Source organism: Rhea pennata, chromosome 1 (genome assembly GCF_028389875.1).
Source record: "Rhea pennata isolate bPtePen1 chromosome 1, bPtePen1.pri, whole genome shotgun sequence".
Lineage (NCBI taxonomy): Eukaryota > Metazoa > Chordata > Aves > Rheiformes > Rheidae > Rhea > Rhea pennata.
In genome coordinates, this window is record NC_084663.1 from 110,810,669 (window position 1) to 110,837,790 (window position 27,122).

General features: G+C 37.4%; 1 protein-coding gene across 1 annotated transcript; it reads left to right on the top strand.

The window, feature by feature from the left end:
* Nucleotides 1-143: 143 nt before the first annotated feature.
* Nucleotides 144-25,744, top strand: CHODL (chondrolectin). The gene is made up of 7 exons (XM_062575074.1): nt 144-237; nt 14,900-15,209; nt 15,947-16,104; nt 19,406-19,453; nt 19,843-19,926; nt 21,253-21,355; nt 25,264-25,744. The coding sequence occupies exons 1-7, from the start codon at nt 144-146 to the stop codon at nt 25,346-25,348; spliced, it is 882 nt and encodes a 293-aa protein (XP_062431058.1). The 3' UTR covers nt 25,349-25,744.
* The last annotated feature ends 1,378 nt before the right edge of the window (nt 25,745-27,122 follow it).

Below are 27,122 nucleotides of genomic sequence, written 5' to 3' on the forward strand. Positions count from 1 at the left end.
CGGAGGGGACGTGCACCGCACCGCACCGGGCGGCGAGGTGCAGGCTGATCGCCGAGCCGAGCCGAGCCGAGCCGAGCCGAGCCGGGCCGGGCCGGGCCGGGCCGGGGCGCGCGGGCGGCAGCGGGGCCGCCGCCGCCGCCGCGATGGGCGCTGCGGGCGGAGCGCGGCTGGTGCCGCTGCTGGCGGCCGCCGCCGCGCTGTGGGCACCGTGCGCGCTCGCCGTGCGGGTCCTCAGCGGTGAGTGGGGCCGGCGCGGGCGGGCGGGTGGGACAGCAGCCCCCTCGCTGCACCCCTGCTGCTGGTGCTCTCCTGTTTGGGCACTTACTCCCCTCCCCGAAGGGTGCGCTGGGCAGCTGGGCCAGCGCTGTGGCAGTAATGAAGTTTACCTGTCCAGTAATGAGTTTCAGCGCAAGGGAGAGTAGGTTTGGTTTGGGGTGTTTTTTTTTTTTTTTTTTTTTTTTTTTTTTTTTTTTTTCCTAGTGTGCAGGGGGAAGGATGGCAATCTAGGCGAGGAGCTGTGGTGTGGAGGGGTCCGTTTTTTAAATCGTGTGAAGTGTGTTGCATTGGGTGTTACTGTGTGTTTGGTTTTGCTGTCGAGGAAGTGAATGAAGGTACAAATCTAATAGTTAAAGGAAAATGAATCATAACAATAAGGAAATTAGACCCAAGTTACTCAGTGATATTAAGAATAAAGAAGGCAGGCTGTTGTGAAGTTTTCTCTGGAGAGCACAGTGAAAACTAACTTCATGTTTTTACCGGGCATCTTTTAAACATCTATTGTAGCTATGTCTATAATAACTATATGTCCTCAGAGATAGGGACCTAGGTTGTCAAACTTCTACAGTGTTTTAAGTTGGTTCCTACCAATATGATATTGTCATTTACAGATAGCTTTTTAGATTTTCTGATGGCTTGCAGAGTTCTCTCTGTATTTGAACACAGCAGTTCAAAAGAGAACATACTTGAAACAGTGACTTACTGAGAAATGATAGTCCATTCAGACTTGTTTGCAACTGCACAAGAATGTTTCTCCATGTTCTAAGGTAAATAGAAGCAAACTTAAAATCTAGCATAAATAATAACTTTATTGTGTGTGGGTATAGTTACAATTCTCTTGAGGGCAGCCACAAAACCAAGAGGAAGACAATACTCTATAAATCATCCATAACTAAAATGTGAATTTAGGCTTAGTTTAAGAGCTGTAGAATCCCACTGTGCATTTGTGGCACAAGCAAGTAAGCTCAGAACCTGCTAGGCTACTTCTGACTGGACTCTGGGTCATATCCTCCACGCTGAAGCTCAAAGATCTTGAATGTATGTGGATGCACAAGCAAATCCCTACACTTGTCTTGAAACAGAGATTGAGAGACTTGGCAATGCTTATTAGTCAGTTGTGTGTTAATCTCTGTATGTGCAGGTAAGACGTGTCTTTGTAAACCAGTTCTAACACAACACAAGTTATTTACATACAAGTTATTTCAGGTGCTATAATGATGAAATGGCAAGAAACTATAATATGCTTTTAGTTTTAGGATTTTTTTTTTGTATCAAACATGCTTGGCTGCTGAATTAAGATTTTTTTCTTAGTAAACTGTGGAGTACAGTTGCTGAGCATTTCAGTGATATCTTATTAGAAGTAAGTTCATTTGTGGAACTAAGGTGTGCTGTTGATCTTAAATGCAAAATTCTTTCCTGAAAGAAATGATGGTTAAGTAGCATTACTCTTTAAAAAAAAAAAAAAAAAAAAAAAAAACATATTTAAAGTATATCCTGAAATATTCTACCTAAGAGCTTTGCTGTACTGTATGTGACCATATCTGTGTATTTTGTTGTTTTAAGGAATAATGAAGATTGCTCATCCCTGGGTTTGTATTTTGCATCAAAATTCTGTGTGGGAGCTCGTGGGTGGCTGAGGAAACAGTGCCTTATCCCTTGAGATGAATCTATGTTTGAGTGACATACATAGCAAATTGGACAGATCTTCAGCTTTTAAAACAATGCATATACATGTATACTGCTTAGTCAAACTATCAGATGCATATGAGACTTTGGGTATTGGAAAATATGCAAGCTGTACTTCATATTTCATTGTGAAGTATTTCAAAGCATGTGATGGATCTGTCTTGTCACTGTGCTATGCTTGCTGATACTTGGTTAAGATAATACAAGAGGGGATATGAAGCCAGTTATAGAAGAAACTAGTTAAGGATTATTAGATACATTAGCTGCAGTTATATGCAGTAGGCAAAGGGGATCTGTACTATGCAATAGTATTTATTGTGCCTGCAGAGCACAAGTATCTTCTGAAATACAGACAGGGAAGCTTGCTGTTTCCTGCAAGAACCACACCCTTATCCTGCCACATGTGCATGGATAGTAGCAGTAGTAGTAGTATCAGCACTCTTTCAAACAAGTAGTAGTAGTACTGAAAGCATGTGCTTTCTCCTCGCTCCTGTGGAGCTTATCTGCATATAAGAAGCAACAGTTTGTGGGCTTAAACAGGCACATCCTTCAAATCATATTAGCCTATATCTTATAGAAACAGACATGTGGCATACTGGAAAATTGTTAACTTACGCTTCAGTCATGATATTTAGTAAGTGGGAATCTTTCCACTGTCTTTCCAAATAAGCTATATAATCCCTCATACAGAGAGTGTTCCTGAAACAGACTTGTTTGAGTGCCAGTTGAAATTCATGGAAAGATTTCCATTAACTTCCTAATTCTGTACTAAACCTAGTAATAATTTCAGAATTGTAAAAAAAATTTGATCATAGGGTCATGAAGGCATGAAAGGATCTGCTTTTTCAATATGCCACCACTTTAAGTAAGGGGGTTCAATTTTTTTTTCCAGGTGCATTAATTTCACCAGACTATAATCAAATGTATTATTTGTATCAGATCTTTCACACTTGGGCAGTACTTATCAGTCACCTGTAATTTGGGAAGTTAATTAGAAGTAATACAAGCGGACTGCAATTTTTAATGTGGACCGAGATGTTTTGCAGCCTCCTGTATCAGAATGTCTAGTGTTGCCAGAGAATTGATTCTTAAAGGGAAAAAAAAACCTGAAGCAGGGTCAGGAAAAACTGCTGAGTCTGCCTTGCTGTCCCATGACATCATTAAAGAACACGAAGTGATGATAATGCAGTTTGCAAAGATGCAATTACTTTAAGTATCCATCGGGCAGGAAAGATGCAAGCTAATCTTATTGCTAACCATTTAGCAACCTATGTCTTAATCATAAACATTATCTGTTAATGATGGCTGCTTGCTGGCACTTTGTATTTCTATGGCTTTTGAAATTTTACATTTCACTATGGTAAAGTATCTAGAGGAGTTTAAATAGTGATATAGTATTTTAAAGCAATACAGGTCTATTTTGATCCAAAAATAACTGGAAATATAACATTACTAAAAATGAGGAAAAACATTTGGGTTATAAAACAACAGCCAAGTTGCTCTTAAGCTACATGAATGAATATATCTATGTATATCCTTAAAGGCATCTAAAATAAACAAGCTTGTATTTTATGACCACCTCAGATCAGGTCATAAACTATTGTAAAGCAAGATGATTAAAGATGCACCTTCACAAGTATTGAATTGAATAGCGATAACATAAACCCTTTCTCAAAGGACACCATTTAATTTAATTCAGTTGGCTTAGTCTGCTTATTGCACCTGAGTTTGGCCTTTCAGGCTTTGAGCATTTTTGGTAGATGAAAGCTTCTGTTACTTTTCAGAAACATGGAGTATTATTTTAAGGTTGTTTTGGTATGTTTGTGGTTCTGAGAAAAGTTGAAACAGTGCAACTAGAAAAACTACTGCTGTAGTCTAGAAAAGAGTATAGACACTCAACAGCTGTATATTGAACACAGCACTTAGTTATGAAAAGATTGTAATTTCACTCCCAGGTCATAAAGGTGATACTGGCAGCATTTGGTTCCATACTAAAGAAGGTTATAATTGGAATGAACATTCATATCTCCTTTACTTGGTTTAAATGTAGGTCTCTGTAATCACTGAAGACATGTTTTGTTTTCCTTCTGATGACTGCAAAGAGACTGGGCACTTAACTACCTTCAACTCCTGTATTAAGTATTTAAACACCTATCTTGAGCAATGACTTCCTGGGAACTACTTAACGATCTAGGTTAAACATGTGCTTAAAGTAAAATGAGATGATGACTCCAGGGCATACATACGTAAATACTACTTCTAAACATTTCTTGCTCCCAGGCAAGAAATGCCTTTATATCCTGTGGAAAGATACTAGGTAAATTGGTGTGACTTGAATGAGAACGTAGTTTCAATAATCTGAATTGCTTTATGGTGGATGAATACCATAGGGAAAAAATCAGTTTCAGGAGTTAAACATATATATCAGAGGCAATCTCCATGTATCAGCTCTGTAAGGCTTACCTTACCTCCAAGGGATAGTTATGCAGGCTGGCTGCATTGCAGCTCTACTCAGAGGCTGAAGAAATAATGATGAAAAATTAGTCTCTTGGCTCAGGTGTGCCAACTACACTTTCCAGGAATACGATTTCCTTTCTTTGGTAACTTGTTCAAAGACAGAGTAAGGTGGTATAATTCTCAAACTCTTTGAGCCTGGCAATCCCTGGTACTCCGCTATGTCTCAGTTTGTCTTAGGGTCTCAAGAGAAAACACCTAGGATGGGAAGTATGAAAGGAATTAGAGATAAGGGGAGGCTGTGGTTTTAGTCATAACATGTGGAACGGGATGAATATTCTGCACCCCCTTTTAAGGGGCTTTTCTTGCTCCCAATGAGACCAGGCTGCTGTGCTGTCCCATGGCAGTAGCTAGGTACAAAAGTGTCTCAACTGCTTGTTGGACTCCTGTTCTGTACCTTGAATTTTCTTCTCCTGCCATGTTCAGGTCTTATCTTATGAAGAAAAGACTTCTGGATCATAAGCTATCTGTTGCAGAAAATATGCCTCAAGCCGTAAAAGAGTCTGTAAACTTACAATACTACTCTGTAAGTTTTAAGACTCTCTTGTCTGACAAGAGATCATGAAAGATAAGAATATATGGTACTAATGTGGAAAAAAAAATCTAACAATGACTTGATAGCCATGTCCACATTATAATCCTGTACTCACACCAAGCACTCACTCCTCTGAAATGATTAGACTGTTGCTGCAGAAGCCCCCAATCCACCACTGGCAGACAGGAGGACCTTCAGGTTCAAGCAATCTTAAGAGTACTGAGGCTTAACTAAACAATTGGTATAGCTCTAATTAAATGTAAGTATAGCTGCAAGATGCAGCTAATCACTTGAGGCTCACTTTATAGGTATTTCTAGGGTGTGATTAATTTGATCTTAATGTAGTATAAATAGTAGTAGTGGTATAAGTTTTACTTTTAGTTGTGGCAAATACAAGTATCATGGTAACAGATCCAGGAAAATACTACTAACAGGATAAATAGAGTTCACAGGTCATTGAAAGAATAACATCAATAGATAGTGCTTGTTTTGAATAATGATTAATCAGTGTGTTTCAATGATTAAAGATTTATGAACTAAACCAAAAAGAAAAAAAAATTAGGAAAAACTTGTAGAAGCACTTATATTTATGCCTTTGAGAAATCCTGTTGAGTGAAACTGCTGATGTATATAAAATTAGGTATGTGTGAAAATGTCTGCTGGTTTAGGGAAGGAGAATAAGTATATTCCCTGCTCCCCTAGGCTGTCGTATATTTTGCTTAAGCTATTTGGACCCTACAGTTCCTGTCAAAGGTCTTTCATAAAGTGCTAATCACAACTTACTCTGCAGACATATCACTTCTGTCTAAAAATGCCTAGGAAATCTGTTCTGATATTTACAGCAACACTGAAACCTATAGAGTGAGAGACTCAAATTGCCAGTAGTCTTGTCAGAGTGTTTCGGGTGTTAGTACTTAAGGCTTTCTTTTCATTAAACAGATCAAATAATAGAATATTTTTGGCCTGTCTTTAAGCTGTGACATATTAAACAATGTATATATACACACTTCCAATATTAAAAAAAACCAACTTCAGAAAGATGAAAACTTTCCAGAAAAAATGAAAACAAACACACTTACTACTGAAGCTGCTAGCAGGAATATAATTAAGTCTTCAGTAAACTTAGACTAGATATGCAGATCTTTCTAACATGTCATATTTCCTCTTATTTTGAATAGGTTGCATTGACATTTGGGTGTTATCACTGGTCTCTGCTTGAATCCGTGGAGGTGAATGGGGCTGTTCATAATCTTTGCAAATTTAGTGTGTTATACTTAGGGTAATTTTGCAGGCTTTCTTTTTTTATAAGCATAATTCTTTATAAGAGAAACTGGGGTCCAAGAGCATAAACATTTTCATTTGCAAGATTCATATCCTGTGCTCTTGATGATTTTCCTTATTACCCACTGAGAAGGTGCGTATTCTGTGTGAAGTGCTAGCCTAAGTCATCTAATCTCTGCGGATGCCAAGGCTTAGTTTAAGTGTGTTGTCTTGTTGGCTCAGTGAGGCCAAGGGCCTTGCATTTCTTGCAGGGACAATGCTACTAGACCCCTCAAAGACAGAAGGGAGGAAGTATGGGTCTGACAGTGTAGTCTCAGTTCCTTCACAATGTGGGAAAGGAAGTCAGCTAGCAATTTTTTTTAAGAGGGCTTGTCATAGCAACCGTGACATTTTTGCCTGGATGATGAAACCCAAGCACAGTACCATTTTGCCGTTTTTACAGGCAAATCACTGTCTGCCATGATCAACCTATGCTATATGCCCATAAACTTCACAAGATCAGTATAAGAAAACAGTTATGACAGGAAGAGATAAACAGGTCTTGGGCGTTAAACTTACGAAATGCTAAGTATCTGAAACAGAAGCCATGTCAAAAATAGGTATGCTTCACTCAGAAGGGAAAGCTGTCATGCTTTTAATGATTTGACCAGAAAAAACTAATCAGGAAATACTGTGTAGATTTAGTTTTCTGACACTGACATATCATTCAAAGGGATGATTTAAACTGTTTTGTTTCATAAAAATGAATATCATTTCCCAGTTGAAAACAAATAAATAAAAAATTTACCCTTCACTGATTCACATAATTATAATGGTATGTTTTTCTGCAAGGGTAATCATGGATGATGAAATGTTGATTAGCTTCTAATGAGATTTAGATATCAAGCTACTTAGCAATGACCTGAGATTTCTGCAGCCTGTGCTGTGAAGCTAATTATAAGAAATTAACCTGTGTGTAATTTCTGTGTGAAATGAATGAATAAACCTATTAATGCTTGGGGAAAATGACAGCCTTTCATGAGGGCAGGTATTCCACTTTCATGTCAAGAACGGGCCAATGTTTGAAACACTACATCCCTGACTCTGAAAAATCAAGACAAACTTGGTTTCTGCTCTGGGGAATGCAAATCTCTCCAACACTTAATTCAGCACAATAAAAAATTATCCCTGTCTTGCAGGACAAAAAGCCTTTGCTTCCATCTTCTGAACAACTACAGCAGTGCAAATTCTGAGGACAGAATTACTTTGCTTGAACAAACCCCAGAATAGTAATCAACTCAAGTGAATGTCAGCATTCATATATGCACACTTTTAACTATTTTACTGACTATTTATGTTGTTGCTACGATAGGCAGGAAAGCCATCAGATTTATTTTTAATCATGGTCATGTTCAGCCAGATGGCAAAATCCATGGAACAGCTAGGTATTGCTGAAGAGGGTAGTGATAAATAAAATGCTAATATTCAAATCAGCACTATTCCATGTCACTTTACAAACCAAACTGTCTCCTTTCTCAGCTGTGCTTTGTGTAACTGTAGCATTGCTGGTTAGCTAGAATAGCTGTTTTAAAACATGAACAAGACAACTCCCTCTTGCCAAAAGCACTTGGCAACACTGTGTTATAAATAAGGGCTGGCATTACAGGTGAAAAGCCGATTTCAGCAATAGGCAAACCTAAAATCTTGACCAGTTCCCTGTGGCAAAAGAGAAACTTACCTGAACTAGACAAATGGCTTCTTGTGTAGCTACATATTCAGCCTGACTATACTAAATCTCTCTGTATAGTCAATGCAGCACAGGGTAGGTGGGTTTTTTTTTTTTTTTTTTTTTTTTTTGTTTGTTTTTTTTTTCAACTTCTGTCTTCCCCAAGGAAGAGGAATTGCATTAATCCTAGAGACAGCTGTTTTTATGGTGGCTGAGGATCTCTATCAGATCATCTTTGCTGTTCCATAGGATATTACATGACTTATAACTAAAGAAAGGTTGTCCAGCCTCAGAGAGAGGACCAAGATTTCTTTGTCTTTTATCGTTTTAAATACGCTAATGCCTAAGAATTTATCAGTGAAGGGACTCCATTGTGAAAAGCATTGTAAAAGCTCTGGCTAATAGATAATTTCTGCGATAATTGGCTTACAGGCGGCTGAAGCCAGACTCTATTAAGCCACTTACACATAGGCTGTGCACTAATGAACTAGTGACATGACACACAAAAGCCATCTTCATTGCAGTGAGAGACGCTGATTCTCTTTCCTAAAATGAACCAGCAGACTGTACTTTCTGGCAAGCTTTGGCTTATAGGCTTTGCCTCTGCCTCTTATAGTTTTTTAGGGGGGCTGCGCTTCTATGAAGTGTAAGTATTTGCTTAATAGGCAAATGTGATCCTCTGAGTACTTCATGTAAGCCCTTGAAGGGGTCTCAGAACCTTTGATGAAGAAATTCACACACACATGCACACACACACAATGTTAGAGAAACACCATTATGACCTGCAGCTATAACCCTTGACCAGATCGTGAGTCAATAATGACTGGCTCTTCTTTCTGTAGACTTACAGATAGTAATAGGTACTTCTTTGCCTATCCTTCTAAGGTGTGAAAGAGTTACGTCTGAAAATATTAACGCAGATACTGGCTGGCATAATGATCCATGTGATAATTTGTATTTAAATGGCAAAACTGGTAGCACACTGAATTCAGATTTGTCAGGAGCATGAGCTGGGCGACATTTGTGAACTGAGGACTATGACTAAATTAGAGAGCAGCATGTCCCCAGGATTACAAACTTTGGCAGAGAAGATGGCAATTCCCTTTTATCATAAAGGAAGACTTGATTATGAAATATTATCACAGTAGTAATTCAAGGGGAAAAAAGTAATATGATTCATCAAAAATACAAATTAAATTCAGTAGACTGGATGGACACAAATACGATTCAGTAAAACATCAACAGCAGTAATATAATATATCACAGCATGACCAGCAGCTGAACCCAATTAAAATCTGACTGGATGATACAAAGGTTAGGTAACATATAATACATCAGATTTGAATTGAAATGTGATTAGAAAGTTGTAATACTTTTTTTATTCACTTACTGACCGCATTCTAAAATGCATTACTGGGACTCAGCAGGGAATACTCTGTGAAACAAAGATAGGTGAAAACAGATTGTGGCCTGTGTTGTAGTTACACTGGTTACACTGCCACTGGGGTCAATATGCTGATATATACAGGTTCAAGTCCAAGCCTAGACATTATAATGCAAGGGGAGAAACATATATAGCCAGTGGAGTATTTTGCTTAATTTATGTAGATATTTCTTTCACGGTGTTATCTCATTCACATTATTGCTTCATTAATGCATGAGCAGTTTCACTTAAGTCTGTGTCTTCACTTTTTTACTTTATTTTCAGAGGCCTCCATCAGCCTCCTTCTGATCTGTGGGACTCTGGTTAGTGTTAAATATTCCACATTCCTCTGTACCAAATGTTCATCTGTTGCTTTTTGTGCTGAAGTCATTATCTTGGGAGGGAGTGGGGAGTCACAGTATGAAAACATAACGGACTTTGCTACTGCAGTCTTTATGTATGTGCATAACTTCTGAAAAGAGCAAGCAAAGGAACACAGCTGCTGTTCCCTGCTAATCTTCTAGGTAAATGCTAATGGTAGCTGAAGCGGGTCTGTAGGTCTGTTCCCAAGGTGTGAAAGGGAGGGGGGTGGGATTCAGTAGTGGAGAGCGTCTCTTCTGCCGGGCGGCTCCAACGATCTCCAAAAATTCAAGCTGCGTGCTTTACCCAGAGAGCCTTCGTGCACCCCATGGGCATGGTTAGGACCACTTCCGAGGATGAGTCTTAGAGCTTGGCAGTCTATCGGTAATTTTGGTTCTCAGTAACGTTTTGGTATAATTTATCTGTCCTTGCAGACCTAAAGGAATCTATTATTTCTGTTTAATGATGCATCATTATGAGAACATAATGGAGACCTAATTAACTGAAATACTGCCTGAATATTTGTTTGGTTGTTTTCATTCTCTTAAAGGAGTTTTTCCCCACAAAATTAGTATCTGTAGAAAAGTATTTGAAAAGCTATTTTTATTTTAATGTTGTCATCAAAACATTACGGTGTGGAGCTGCTACGTGACACCTCAGGATGAAAACTGTTCCATATGGAGGAAGATGGTGGGTAGCACTTCTTAGAGCAAGTCTGTACATCTGCTTTCTTCTGTTAATGGGACAGTGAGAAAGAACGTGAGTGAAAGTGAGGCAATTTCAGACAGTCAAGTTTCTGTGAAGTATAGGCAGTTAAAATTGCCAGGGCTGAGGAAGCAGGGCCAGAGGAATTCCTGATATGTTCAGGAGAAAGAGAAAGAGAAGAAAATGGAAGAAACTTCCAGTGAGGAAATTGGCAAGCGCTAGTCTTGCTGTTTTGTCCCCAGCTCAAAGATGACAGAGTGCAAAGAGCACGGTCTCTGTATCTGTCAGGCGTTGTTTCAGCGCAGCACTATTCTCTCCAAGCAAGAAAGCAATTTTGCTTTCTAGGGCTCTGATGTTGATGAAAAGGTAGTGTGGGTTCATGGTAGCAAGCCACATGCATGTTTTGCCTGTGCCTGTACCTTCTTCTGAGAAGGATCTGAGATACTCTGGATGAGGGAAGGTGGGCCAAAGTTTAGGAGAAAATGCACTCCATTAAAGCAAGCTAAAAGCATTCCACCTTCATATGTAGTATCTGCAGATAATCCAGATAGAAGTATTTGTTCACTGAAACCTCGATTTGTCTGAGCATTTATAAGGGATAATAGTACGAATGAGTTCATAAAAGTTAAAGAATTCATTAGTTGGAACTTTGGTCTCATGCTTAAAAGACTACTAAGTAAATTTACACTTTTCTGGATGCTCTGGATGAAGCAAAATGCTTTCCTTTGTCTTTATTTCATCTTCCAAGCAGTTAGGTCAGATACTGTGGAAAAGTTGTAAAGGCCTGACTTGCCTATATTTATTCATGTTGTGTAGTATCTTGACCTGTTATGTTCCAGTAGAATTGTATGCAAAATTGGTTTCTATTCATTGTAAATGTAGGAAAATTGGAATTAAACTTGTAAAATAGAAATAGCAATTGTTATTTTCCAATTAACAGTGGATTGTTGTCTACTGTAAAGATGTTAGAAAAAGGCAAAATAGCTTGTAGTTAATGTTTTCATACCTATTTTGTCTGCCGTACAATATGTGGTCTGTTTTGTCATTTTTCACTGGTAAATTATTTCTGCTTTGTAGTTCATAAATTAGCAGGGAGACAAAGCTGTTAAAAATGAAACTTGAAAACTTGACATCTCAGCATGCTCTGAGAAGAGCACTAAAATGTCATCTGATTTTTCTAGCTATTAGTGCACAATTCCAGATTTCCATTAACACATTGAACTGGTTCTGCTGTAGCAGATAAGATGATAAAAGTCTCCAGAAGAAGAAGAAAGGAAGAATTCAGAGTAGGTCAGTGCCTAAACAGAAGGAACTAAATTAACTGAACAAAAAAATATTCACAGCTTTTTGGAGAAAGCTTACTACTCTCCTTCCGACATCCATTCACACAAGATGGGTCTTCATCTCAATTATTTCTTAGTTTCTTGCTGTTTTCTCTGTTTTGCCTTGAGACTATATTGTTGCATGAGCACTCAGCCTATAAGGAGGAAACTTTATTCCCTTTACTGTAGATGTAGAGGGTAACAAATAGAACAGAAGTAACTTAGTGTTTAGATTATACAATTGTTATAAAGTAAATGAGTTGTACAAATGAACCTTTGTATCTAGAGTTACTTAACCCTACACAAATATCTGTAATAACAATGATATCCTCAAAAGTGATTGAGATCAATTTGAAAAACAATATAAGGATCTTCACAAATTTTTTTTGTTTTATTTAAAAGTATTCATGAATTAAAACCTTTGGGTACAGATTGGGCCTTTGCTTTTATGTTCTGGACAGTTCCAAGGCAGCTTGCTCCCAGTGTATAGTAGTGGCAAGCAGTTGTTATTGGGCTCCACAAAATGAGGGTGTTCTGGGGCTGACACAGCACCTCTAGAGCTGCTGTGCTGCCCTTGCATACCACCTGTGCCTGTCCTCCTCCCATCTCTATACATTCCCTATTTGTTTTCCTCAGCTTGATGTGGGTGATGGAGCTGACCCTAGACACCGATGCAACTTCAGCATTGGACTGGTATAAAGCATAGCTTATGGCTTAGGGATGTTAGCCTTCTTGCTGCTCACAAAAAGCACATGCCATTTGACAATGTGTTTCCTAACAGTAGCTGACTGATCACCCTGCACCTGGCTGGAAGAGAAATATGCTCAAGATGCTTAGACAATTGGCCTTCAAGGACCTATGCATCCTTTTGAATAGGCCATTGGTATCAACTTTGGGGACAGTCACTGGCAGAGGGAACTGGAAAGCAGAGAACATGGATGGGAACAGAGCATAGGGTCACTTCCAGTGTGTGAGGAACGTTGGGAGGGGAGGCAGTGAGGGAAGGAATGAATGGGAAGCTAGCTACTTTACCATCAAAGGGAGTCACAGTGTATGAATTGACATCTGTAGTGGCTAATCAACTCATTTGATTTGGGCTTTTCTGCATGAGTGAAATGGGATGATAGAGATTTTTTTTTTTTACCTGAATTTGCTCATAATTTACATGTTAAGGTTGATAAGGAGTATGTGCACAAAGTGAAAGAAGTCATAACAAATTCCTAGGAATCTACTGGGAGATAAAAAAAAAAGAACATGATAACGGATTGAGAAATTTCCATAAATCTACATATTGATCCTGAATTAAAGCTCTGAATGTAACCGTTAATTATATGAACTGGTGTGTTAGAACTAGTGATGCCTCTCTCATTATAAATGTTTCTTGCTTGTCGTAATTCAGTACTAGCCTTTGAATGATTGCACACTTACTTACATACATATGTGTACCTTGGCTATAGGCCATAGTCACTTACCAGACAATAAGGATGAAAATGTTAAATAGCTTCTTTTTCACTGTGCACTCTGTATCCTGTGAATGAGAAGTCTACATGAGAATGAGACAGAAAGACATTCCTCTTATTGAGGGTCTCCTCACCCAGATGAATTTTAATAAGATGTTGTAAAGAAAAGGGTTTAGAGCTAGATTAAAAGTATTATAGGAAAAGCTAGAAAAACTAAATGTAAGGTGTTTATCCCTACTGCACCTATAGTTTAGAGTTTGCCAGAATAAAAAAGATTCGACCAATATGCGTTACCTATAGATTTAGCTAGAAGGCATGAGATGGTCAAGTTTTTGTGTTCCTATATTCATGCGATTTTGATGCAATCCTGATTGTTCTCTGTAAATTCTTGGAGTTGTACTCTGTGCACCTGTAAATAGAGATAAAACTTCAGTCAACTACTGTGCAGTATGCAGCTTGCTGCAGAAGAAGCATGTGCTTCTCTGTCAGTAAATATGAAAAAGAAGTAGCTCTAAAGCAAGAAGAATGAATTTGATTGTATCTTCTAGGCTTTATTTTTCACTACTTTTTTTTTTTGTATATAGAGAAGTATTGGCAAATGTAGAACTTAGGTTACAGGATGATGTTGCTGTTTCCCAGGGATAATATGTTATTTCTTTATTTATTTTTTAACAATAAGGTAGGATAAAACCTGTACAAAGGTAAAGCCAAAAGGTTATTTACATAATAGTGATGTATCTGGATATGCTTAAGGGTGGATGTAAATGCAAAATTTTCAAATGCAAAAATGATATGATACAGTAAAATACTATCCTTTCAAAATTTCAAGTTTACAGACAGTAAAAGGATAGATTTTTTTGGCTTGTAAACAGTCTAGATAGTGTCTGGTATTCTTCAGTGATTCTTATTTTGCAAAACAAACTGACATATTTTTCTTCTCTAGTGATAAAATTGCATACTGAAAAATCTGATCTTTTAAAATGGATGGTCAGCTTATTTTCTTATATATTTTTAAAACTCTTCCCCTATGCACCCGCTATTCCCCATAATGGAGTTTATCAGATAAGTGAATTCACCTAACTATGAGCGCAATATGAATGCAGCCTCTCAAAGTCAGATAACAGACTGAAGAAACTGTTGACTTGCCACTAAAAATTGAGAATTTTAAACTCTTTGTCAATATTTGACTGAAACTGGTCAAAGAAGATTATCTAGAAGAAGTGGAGTTTTCACTAGTATGAAATGTTTGGAGGGCATTTTCCAAACTAAATCCTAGCTTTAACAGAGAGACCCAATGGTATAGTCATTAAGTAGAGATCATTTTTCCAGAAGTCAGTGGGAATCTTTCCCACTTTGGTGGGAAGTGTTCAGCCTTCGGTACAGGCCTTGGGAAGAAAGCCCTCAATTTCTGTGATGTGTATGATATTTGCAAACCTTAGCAAATTCAGGATAAAGTTCTCAGCAGTATTAACTCCAGGTAGCTCTAGCACTATCAGTCCTTTCAATTAACCCCCTCCGCCCCCCGCCACCCCAAAAAAGTCCTTCTACATCACTGTATTCATGCTCTTCTATATTTTTCAGTTGTGATATTCATTAACATAGTCTAAACACTCTCATATTTGTATTTTTCAGGTCAGAAGGTGTGCTATGGTGACTTCAAGCATTCATGTTACAAGATAGCCTATTTCCAGGACTTGTCTAGACGTGTGGGCTTTCAGGAGGCCCGTCAAGCTTGTGAAATTGATGGTGGGGCTTTACTGAGCTTGGAAAGTGAAGCTGAACAGCAGCTAATAGAAAATATGTTACAAAACCTCACTAAATCAGGCTCTGGGATTTCTGATGGTGATTTCTGGATTGGGTTGTGGAGAAGCAGTGATGGACTAGCCACAACTGCTTGCCCTGACCTTTACAAATGGGCTGATGGAAGCATTTCACCCTTCAGGTAAGTCTGCGAAATCACTCATTGAGAAATAGAGTGCGATGCTTAGCAAGTCAATTTTTTTATAAACAAGCATGAAAACTTGCTGCCCATGAAATTAATATCATGACTTCCTAAATTTTTCAGATAAAAGGGAGCTAGTAGCAGGGTTTTAAATTTGGAGCTGTAAAAAGACATGATGTGGCTTCACTCTACACTTCTCCTCGCTCTTATCCCATGAGTTTGCCTTTGTATGTCTTTCAAAGATTTTTCTGCTCCACGTAGAGGATTTAGGATATGGTGTGTGGAAGCAGGCAGACAAATTCTGCAAAGCTCTAGCTACCTCAGATCATAAGGCCAGCCACCAAGGAAATTAATGCATATTACTTAACATAAATGCTTTTGTTCCTACCCCATCTTTTAAAAAACCTTTAATTAAGTCAAAGGCCAGAATAGTAGGAGCTTACAGGACCTGGAGTATGAAGAAACAGATAAGGGCCAGATAAGAAAGAAACTGAGTAACAGAATGGCAGAAAGTCACTTCTGCAGAGATGCTGTGGCTCTTCAGAATTTTTTTAAGAACCAGAGATTTGGAGCTTAGGCCATAAACTCTTTCCCAGAGGAGCTGTAGGAAATATAAGTTATCTTGAAAGGGGAGGCCACTGAGGCTGACATTTCTTCATGCGTGTAAATTGCTTTACATAGATGTTCTGATGAATCTTTAATCTTCAATATTCGAACATTTTTATGTGCATGGCTAGAAATTGGTATACAGATGAGCCTTCCTGTGGAAGTGAAGCCTGTGTTGTGATGTATCATCAGCCAACTGCAAACCCTGGTCTGGGGGGGCCATATCTTTATCAATGGAATGATGATAGATGCAACATGAAGCACAATTTTATCTGCAAGTATGGCCCAGGTAGGTGGAACTGAAGTCATATTTCATAGGTGGGATAATTAGAAAAACAGTGCCTTTTGTTTTGTGAAGGAACCTGCAGGTATCTTGTGGCCACACTATCACACCTGCATGTTGTAGTGATTCACCTAGTGTGTGAGCAGCTGAATATTAGTAGAGGATATACTGCATGAAATCTAGTGAAAGGTGTACTTACTTATCTGTATCCAGTATTTTTCTCCATTAAACTGAGGTCTTAAAGAATATTTTCAAAATTAATTTCACTGTTACATATTCCCTGTTCTAATTTTAATTTAACTAATTCACTAGTTACTCTGTTCTCCACAAAGTGCTGTAAGTAGCCCTTTCCCATTTCCTCGCTCCTTATTAAGCAGGGTGACCAAGGCATCTCTTGGTCATACTGCAAAATGTGTTCTGTCCTTGCGATTTCACATCTCTCTCAATTTATATGACCTTACGTGTAACAGCTGCTTCTGGAAAATTTGGCTTAAAGAAAGCAAACAGAGGTCCAGAACAGCACAAAGCAAATTCTGCATTTTTACACGTAGATATCTGCATTTGAAAAGCAGATGTATACTAGCTCACATGGTGGCAGAAAAATCCAGATCTTATGCAATTTGGCTGTACTTCCAGACATGACACAGGTTCTGCATATGCCAGTAGAGGAAACATGACTATAAGCTAGAATTTTGTGCAAACAGAAAAAGGACATGAAAAGCAAGCTTCAAGTTGAGTCTGCCACAGTTTCTACTTTTGGTAGTATTTACAGTGAATGAAAAACATTTTTCATCATATCATGCAAATATTTTCAAAGAGCTTTTGAAAAGTAGACACATCACAAATTTGGCTCAGCAGAATCAGAATGCATATGAAATCCTATCCTTAACAGCCCTTTGAGCTATCTAAGCCTGCAGTTTCCTACCTGCTATCTCTGTATTCGTGATCTAGCAGTGAACTCAATGCCTCAGTATAGACACATCTGTCAGTAGAGATCTAAGATATTTTCTTCCACTAGTTTTATTGGATAGATATCTAATGTCTTAATGAGGCTATAGAGCCAGCAAATACTAAATAATATTTGGAAGGCTAGAGATGTCGAAACATGTCTCAAAAAAAATATATATATATATATAAGTGGCTATCTCTGACTTCTGCTGCCATACAGGGAAATTACCCTTACAACTAACCAATACTTTATCATTTTTATGATTGGCCACACTTATTTTGAAATGAGAGAATAAAAAAAGTTTTAAGTTATTACAATTGCAACATAATTTCACATTTTTATTTTGGAAAATGCAAGTTTGATTTAAAGGGCTCAGTTTTAAGTGTTGTATCTTTAAAACGAACAAACGTAAGTGAAATAATTATTCTGTGAGCTACTTACCCATTCCAGTTGTGATCTGATGCAGCATTATTAATTCCCATTGGTTTCACCATCAAAAAATGTGTTTTAGGGTTGGCAGAAAACAAAGCAGTAACAGTAACAGTGAAAATGAATTTATATTTCTTTCACCATGTGGAAGTACATTTCTAGGGTGTAATGAGGAATGTCAGCTCAATAAGGCAGACAATAGACAGGTAGAATGTTAACTTTGACGTTGTCATTCAGTTAAATGCAGGATTGCTGAATTGTCGCTATTTACTTTTCAAAGCAGCTGAAATTGTTCTCTTTAGTTAAACAGACTATTCTCCAGAAATGTATTTGTCTATCACACGGAAGAGAAAGGTAGATATAAAAATGTTATGTAAATAGGTATACAACATTTCTTTCACTATCTAAAGAAAGTACCACCCAGTAAGATTACATTTGCTATCTAAAACTTAGTGAGACATACAAAAGACCTTTCTTTTTTTCTCTAAGTTACTGTAATAGCAACAGCTTTAGTTATTTACCATACAAAACATACCCATTTTACCAGCAGTATTTGTTTCCTCTATTTTGAGTATATGGTGTATGGTACCACTCGTAGGCCAAAACTGAGAAGCTCTCGGGGGCAATCATAGAGTTGCATCTACTTGTATCAGAACTGAATTCAGGGCTGTGCTTCATTAGGCAGGCTTACACAAGCAGTATCTACATTTATGGTAGTTATTTTCATTTTTCTTTAAGTTCTTTTTATAGAACCTCCCTTAACAACATTTAGTGTTGCAATGTTTAGTCTGGATTTACATCGTATTGATCATTTTAGGATCTTATACTTAATTATAGGTTGGCAACTGCAACCACATTTAATTTCTGAGCAGCTCCTGCAGGTTTGAATATGCAATTAAATTAAAAATTCATCTCTTCTCCTACTGTCTAGAGCCAGCAATTCAGTTTTGTGGTATTGCGGTATCCTTCTTTATATCATGGGTAAATACAGCCAGTTTTTACTAGAGTAGATGAAATAACTGCTTTTGTTCTGGTAGACTTTATTGTCACTCTGATTTCTCGTTTTTACCTTCTGTATTTATCAGGACATTTGTAAACTGCAGGTTAATAGTACTACGGCATTGTTAGAATCTTATGATAAAGAAATGGTATTCAGATAATTATGCAGATTTCACATATGTAACCATCCTTTCAATAGGAGGGAATTCCTTCTGTCATCCGAGTAATCGTATAGCAGTGGCCGTAGGTAAACTTACAAGCCTCTGCTTTACGGATCAGATATGAATTAGTTGTCCAGTTTATTGTGCATTACAAGAAATACAATGCTGTCATTCCTATTTTGGTAATTTTACTTCTTTACTGTCTGATATTTTAGAATTCACTGCTCATTGGTTGTATTTTCGGGTTGAAACCAAATGAAGCTTGACATCTAGTCTCAAACTTTCACTTCTCTGTTTTGGTTCATAGCTAGTGTTTTTGGAGCATTATCTAGAAAATGTGAATAAGGCTTGAGCGTTAATACAGAACACTTCCTCTCTTCAGCTGTTTTAGGATCATCTGCCTGAAACTTTGCATATATTAAAAAATTAAATTCAGGAGTTCTATTCAGCACAAGAAAGCATGGGATTTAGTGATTTGGTCAGTAACCTAGCAGATGCAACCAGACATTGGAACTAGACTAAACTGCACCACTTTCTTATCTAGACGCTAAGAAAAAAAAAAAAAAGAAGAAGAACTAGAAGTGAATTGATACTAATGTTCAAATAGTCATTGGTAAGAAGTACTTACTGAATACTGAAAAATTAAAAAATTCTTGTTTTGGAGGCTATAGACTATATCTATTTCTGTGGTATTGCATGAAAGTCAATGTAAAAAAAAATGTTTAATATTATTACACACTTTTTCATTGTTCAATTATTGATTTAACAGATAATGTCTTGGAAAAAGAATTAGGAGACAGAGCGGAGCTAGATTACGGTAAGATATTTTGAAACATTAAATTGAGTTGGAATGGTAATACATAATTGTAAGGCTAATTTACAAGAAGCAAAAAAATTGCATAAATTAGAAAAGCAGGCATAGATTAGCATTGGAATATATGAGAAATGAATCCTGTAGAGCATATACAATAGCTACAGATGTATGGATATAGTTCAGAATACTGTTCCAGATGTAATCCCAATTTTGCAATAATATCACATTGACATATATCCAATGATATAAATGAACATTGTTCATTTATATGTTCTTCATTTATATGAACATGAAACTGTTGTTTCTTCCAAATGTAATTACTATTTATTTAACAATATAAGTGCCATATTTTGTACGCACTGATTTCCTAAAATGTCTAATATATTTTTCAGAAATCTTTCCAACAGTGCCAGCTGGAAATCCTTATGATACAAACAAACCAGAAGATCAGTATCATGTTATTGCTACTGAAACAGGTAATATATTTATATAAATTTAATGTTTTGGTAAAAACATTAACAGTAGACTTAGTTAAATTAATTATGAACTGTTTCCATTATTGTCAATGAGAAACTATCTAATAACATTTCCAGAGTTTTAATATATTCTTTTTAGAAAACAGATATTTTGTAGAAATGTAAATACTGCCTGTGCCCCCTCAAACTTTGATCCAGATCTGTGATGTAGCAGACCTTGAAATCTATACAGTGCTTCTGTGAACTTGGAGACTCTCTGTTAAGTCACAAGATTTCCCCAGTGATCACTCAGCTGTGGGATATCTCCTCTAGGTTGTGACAGCCAACTGCTTGTTCACCTCCCCATCCCCATCTCTGAGGTCTTCCTCACCTCACTCAGAATTTTACAGTATTCCAGCACTGCATTATGGAAAGTTGTCATTCCTTTTCCACCCTCATTGGCTGGATTTGAGCCAGTTTCCTAACTGATGTTCCCACTGTTACTTCTAACTACACAGGAATAGATAAACTGATGAATATTTTGAAATCAATATTATGAGTTTCATGAACCATGTAAAGATTCAGTATCTAACCTAGTACTGCTCTACACAAACCCAACAGACAAACAGGTCTGGTACCTGAATGTTCACATTTATGCTTGCTAATGAAAATATATTCAACAAAAAGGATGATGGATAGGAAATAGTCTCCACAATAAGTACCTTAAATGCATATTGCTATAAAACATAGACATATAATTACAAAAAAGCAATCGGATCCTCTCTGGAAACTGAACCCAGTCAGCTATTCCAGGTAGTGACTAAGAGTCCTGGCTTCATACCACTTTCCTCCTCCTTTCTCCCAGATGCCTGCAGAGGAGTAGCTTCAGCTGTCCCCCTCCTTTAGCCAGGCACAGTCTAGGTATACCTGTAAAAAGGAATGGAGGTGGACAAGAGCAGGGCTTGTTCCTGTTGTGGTCCTGCATGGGTGAGAATCCAACATATAAGGACAACTGAGCAGACACGTTGTTTACACTATAAAAATAATAGGCTATGGAAAGTACTTTGTTAAATACTTGAATTTGCAACCAAAAATTTGGAAATTTGGCATTGATGCACAAAGAAAATGTCAGAAGTTATGTCTTTAAGGTCACATTTCACATAATGCTGTAAAGCATTATTTTATTACTGATACTGCCATGTCTTTCTTCTTTTTGGAGCTCTTCTTGTTGAAATGTTCTTTTATTTAAGCCAATGTATTTCTCATATTTCACTCTGGATTCTTTTATTGATGTGATCAAGAATATTTCAATATGGGAGGCATTAATGAGAAACATTTGTCTTGTAGGTATAATTCCAAATCTAATATATGTCGTAATACCCACTATACCACTCTTGCTGTTGATATTGGTGGCTTTTGGGACTTGCTGTTTCCAGATGCTTCATAAAAGGTAAAATACTGGTATGAACTGTTTTTATAATGCAGAATTCATATTTCCACCAGCAAGCTATTCATGCTGAAAGACTGCTTACATCTGTTGCCAAATATGCAAAATGAGCATCTTTTCAGCTCTTAAAACCCAGGCAGTTTACAGCTGTTATTGCTCAACATTCACCTTCAAGCTTTTCCACAGTAATCTAAAATAGTTCCAGGACTCGAGGTGTATTGCCACTAGGATTTTACCCACTTCTGGAAAAGATCTCTCTTGACTATGTGATACACTGAACCACTGTCAGCATTTTTACGTCCCCTCTTCCAGCATGATTGCCATCTTTACAGCATCTGAGGTTTGGGGAATAACTGGGGGGGTCTTCACTGATAGAGAAAAAATTGAGGACTCACATCATTTTTTGACCAAAAGGGCAGTTTATTCCAAGGATAAATGTGTGAGGCCAGTAGCTGGTTACCTCTGTTTCAGTGCACGTCTCATAAGAGTAAAAGCCACTATAGCAGACATACTGAAAACAAAAAGCAAAAAAAGGTGTTTTGAGACGCAGGCCCTTCAATTTCTTTTTACTTCTTTTGTTCTTTGATTTGTATAATAACAACACAACTGTTTGACATTGTAACTGTAAGAAACACTTTATCTTATGAAAGGGTATGTGTTTCATTTCATGCTTTTTTTTTTTTTTTTTTTTTTTTGACATTTTACCCTTCTCAAAATATACTGTCAAGATAGAGTAAAAGGGGTCTTCCCACCCCACCACCCACCAGGCTAATCTTTCTGAAACTTTTGAGTGTTCTGGATTTTTTTTCCCAGGAAGTGTTCTCTTGTTAATGCAGCTCAGAAAAAAATAGTTAACTGAAACTTGTTTATGGCTAAAAACTATTTTGGTAAAATAGCAACAACAGTAATAACTTGAGAAGCTCTGTTATCCCTCTTGAAAGGGCAGGAATACTAATAAGAGATTTGTGATATTACTGTCTTAGGAATTTAGAAAATTTGTCATCCTCACTTTAAGCCTTTATTTTCCATCGTTGTGGCTTTTCATCTTGATTTTTATGCAAATATTTAAAAACCTTATTGTAAGTGAGAAAACACTTCAAATGTCAGTCTGCTCATACCTGGATCAGCATACACGCTGTAGCGTTCATGATGCTCCTTAGTAACGTGTCTCACAGAAAGGAGTGAAGAAGAAATCCTATGTATAACGATAGTGATTATTTAAATCTAAATCTGGAGCACAATACAGAGGGCCTGGATTTCTTAGTAAGTATAATGACATACATGTTCATACCTCTTCTGGCAGTTTTTCTCCCCCAAAAATGAAGGGTTGTGAGGCTGAAGTAAGGATCAATTCAGCTCTCAAATAGTGCTAGCAAGAAAATGAGATTCATAGCCCACTGAAATCAATAGCAATAGCAGTGTTGACTTCAGTGGGCTTAGATCAGGCCTTTGCTATAGCACTTCATCCAGAAATAATTCATCTGAACTTCCAGGAAATTGAAATTGTATCACACAGGTATTGGAAATCAGCTTGCAAAATTGTACTTTTTTGTTTGGCTAATTGATTTGGTAGAGGAATTGATACAAAAACAGTGGGAAAAATTTGAACCAAAATAGGTTTGTTTTCAACAGATCTGTTTTTCAGAATATTCTTTTTTGTGTTGCACCAAAACTTCTGATTAAAGAGAATGAAATGTCTTTTTCTTTCAAATTTATAAAAGTCAAAAGAAAATATACTAGTATCTCCAAAATGAAATATCTTCTTGTGTATCTGTCAAGACAAAGATTTTCTTAAAAAAAAATGTTTCTCACTTTATTCTAATCTGTATTTACCAACTATTTTGCCAATATCACATTTGTTCCTCACAAATACACAATTCTTGGGCAAAAAGCTAGTCTAAAAAAGCAACCACTTTTGCTGGTCAGCTGGATGCTGCAGAGCTTTAGAGAAGGAATTCTATCCTGCTGGGGAAGGAGGGATCCCCAACTTTCCAAATGAACCTGACTTCTCATTCTTTTTTAGGCTTCCACAACATGGTGACCTTTCCTCTGAAAGCCACAATCCATGGCCAACCAGGACATGCCTAGCTTGAAAGGTCATGACTAATTTTGCCTGGCGTGGGCTCTTAAAGGGTAGTAGTAAGGCAAAGCAAAACATCTTCCTCGTAGCTAGTAGAAATGATCAGCTCATTCATGCTTAGATGCTGTCCCTTTCATTTCTTCCAGGGAGGCAAGGAGAAACTGCTTCAAAGACCCATCTCCATTATCATCTGAATGCCTTGCAGAAAGTTTTAATTCCAACCTGGTATATTTCTCAGTTTCTATGATTACATTTCATAGTAGAAACAGTAATATCCTCAAACTATTTATGGCACCTTATCACCTTTCTAACTAAAACCTATTTCCTGAATCAGATGTATAGCTGGTGAAAATCAGCATAGGTTAGCTCAAGATATGTTCATTTGGTCACAGCTAAAGTTCTGATCCAAGGTATTTAGAAGTTGTTTTTGCTCTGTGGCAAGGACTCTCCATTCAAGGCATTTCATTACAATTTTGAAAAAATGCCTGATTTTAGCTGTATTAATCTTAAAGGCACTAGTGAATCTCTTTCTTACAGAAAGAATATTGGATCCATTGCAATTGCTTTTTTTATAGCATTGTTGCCTGATCTAAAGTCCACTGAAATCAATGGGAGTCTTTTCAATTACTGCAATGGGCTCAGGTAGATAATGCATTACTTTGTAGGACTTCAGAGGTAAGTCTGGAGGGACTAAAAACTACTATGCTGTCTGTTCCCTCCAAGTACATTTTAAACTTAAACTCTCTCACATTGTTCACTTAAACTTACTTACATTTGAATATGTAGGGACTGCTGGTTTCTTGACTCCCAGGCTTCCGATTTACAGACATATGTAGTAGCAGAAGGACTGCTACTCCTTTGGTTTTTACTTAACTGGAAAAAAAAATACCAAAGTGCAAAACATTCTGGCCAAGGTCTAAATCTTTTGATTGAAATGTAGCTGCAGTGGCTCGTTTAAGTGCCCCTTCTCTTCACTAGATTACAGCACAGTGTCACCTGCCATCTCAGTGAGGCAAGGTGGTGCACTGTGGCAGTAGGACGCTGGCCACGGGGAAAGACTGGCTTCCATTTAAGGGGTACCTCAGGGCTTCTTGTTTGCATTAAAGGCTGAACATTTTACAGTATTGCAGAGCCAGTACTTTTGGGAACAGTTTTGTCTTTTTCGTTAAAAAGAGTACTAACAAATTTGAGTGAAAACTAGGCTGAAGGAAGCTTTCTACTGTAGTCATTCATCACTAGGAGTCTGATTCATATCCCATTATTTCATTAGAAGTTAGGTCAAGCGCTGAAGGGAAGAAACTTTCTGACTTAGCTGCACAGAGTAGCACCTGTTCCTGCATCACTGTTGCAGGGACGGTTACGGTAGCCACCGTGGGTGGGTGGGCTGTAGCCTGGGTGCACTGGACGCAGGCTCCGGGGCACGCGCGCTCCCATACCCCCGTTGTACTGGCCTGTGGCGAGGGAAGCACGCAGCCTCCCACCACCCAGGTCCAAGTGTTCAGATCCTTCTCCGGAAAAGACTGCTCAATACGAGTAGGTGTGGATGATTGTGAACCGAAAGCAATAAATAGACTGAATAACTTCAGTTCTTGGGAGGAGACCTCCTAAACACTGTGGTCTGATAGCTTTGGAAGCGGTTGCTTGCCTTGACTGACCACTGTGGTGATCTGCTCAGTGCAGCGTGGGCTTTTTGTAGAAGGGGAATCTGAGGTATCTAAGCAGTGAAGATGGCCTTCAAGCAGGGATGAAATAGTCAGATCTGAGCGCAAACCTGAATCAGGACCACAGAGAGGCACATGTGCTGAAAACCGTTTATATTTTTATTTTTCAGTAAAGGAAGAACAAAAACCAGTCCAAACCAGTCCACACTATGGATTTCAAAGACGCCTAGAAAGGACAGTAGCATGGAGGTATAATGATTTAATGACTGAAAATGAAGCAAAAAATAACATTTTTGCAGTCAGGCTGTATTATAGTGTCATCTCAGAACATTAGCTTGGAATGGCTTGAAAATTGCAAAGGATCAACAAGATGAACTGTAAGCTCCCCCTTGAGGCAAATGTTTGGATCTTTTTTTTATATATGTAATGTTTGATTGTTAATTCAATAGCAAAATATGTCATGCTAAATAAAGGATATCTGTTTATTTTGCTAAGAGACGTAAGTCAGCTAGTAGTAAGCAATGAAATGAACAGTGCGTTTGAAATTTTTATGGGGAAGTATCTACAATGTATGTCAATTTTAAGATTCTTTGTAGTTAAACACAGCTTCTTTGTTTCCTTTAATCTCTCTTGCATTGTAACTTAGTTAATGTGCTGTAAATTGAATTTTACAGCACAGCTGTAAATTGAAGTGTAACAAAACTATTTATCTTTGCATAAATATTTGATACAAAACATTTGTTCAGTATTTATTTGCATACTTTTAAGATAGTTATTGATTTTCAGATTTTATTTTATCTTACGTAAATTATGCTTACTGGTAGAGACAGCTACGATGTTGTGACATTGATCTGCTGTGGCAAAATTTTAGGATTCATAAGTCATTTGACATCATGAGTTTGCTTTGCCAGTAAATGGCCATTTCTTTGGACTATTATTTATTGGTCCAAAGTCAATATAAATCATTTGGTCAGGGATACAACATTAATGAGATGTGCTTTGATTGTAGCTTATGTTAGTTATTGTTTAAATACAACATTGTTTACTCTTTTCTCAGGGAAAAAAAAAGATAAATATCACAATGGGTGAGAATTTAAGATTAAAATTACTTGATAAGGTGTATCTATGTAAAAAGATGATAAATATGATTTACTTAATAGCTAATAGAGTTTGTTAGGAATAATGTAACACCGGGTCAAAGGACAGAAGATAAATGGCTTTTCTTGCACTAATAATTCATCTCAACATTACTCAGCTAATAGCCAGAAAAGTATTAATTATGTTAATTGGTAAACAGATTTAGATATAACCCTGATGCATTTAAAATTGTCTTTTAGCAATTTTTAGTGTCATTAATGTTTATTCTTTTTTAGTTCCATAAAAGCTTTGCCACAAGAATGGTCTTACCAATTACCAGGATTAGATTGTAGGGTGGCAGCAACACCACCTAGTCTTATTTGTTGGTGACCGTCTGGTGCTGTGGCAGAATGGTTGAGGGATTTTTGCTGCATTTGCAGTATGAGTTCAAGTGCATGAGTTTAAGCTGAATTCAGCTTCCAGTTAACTTGGAGGCAGAACTTGGAGGTAGAAATCTGAAAGAACTGAACAGAAGAGTTAGCATATTACTCTTGGGAGCGCCTAAATGGTAATAGCTGATGTTGATCTGAGCTTTTGAAGTTCAGATGTATTGTATCAGTTGTTCTGAGTAAAAATAGCAATTGTGCAGCACCATTGCTATAACATTTTTAGAAGCATCTTAAAGTTGCTTTTATGCCAAGTTTTTGGTTCCTCTTTGAGAAGAAATATCCTCCTTACGCAACTCAGGTAAGTATTACCATTCCTGCTTAGAATATTCTGTAGTTTCTGCCGTTAGTCACAACTTATTTCTTTGCTCAATCTACTGCTTCATTTTCCCTTTTAGTGATTGTAAATACAGAGAAAATAATATTATCTGGCATTATCACCAAGATGAAATTTGTTTTTGCTTCTTGACCTAAGGGTTGCTTAACTCAGCAGAGGGAAAGAGATT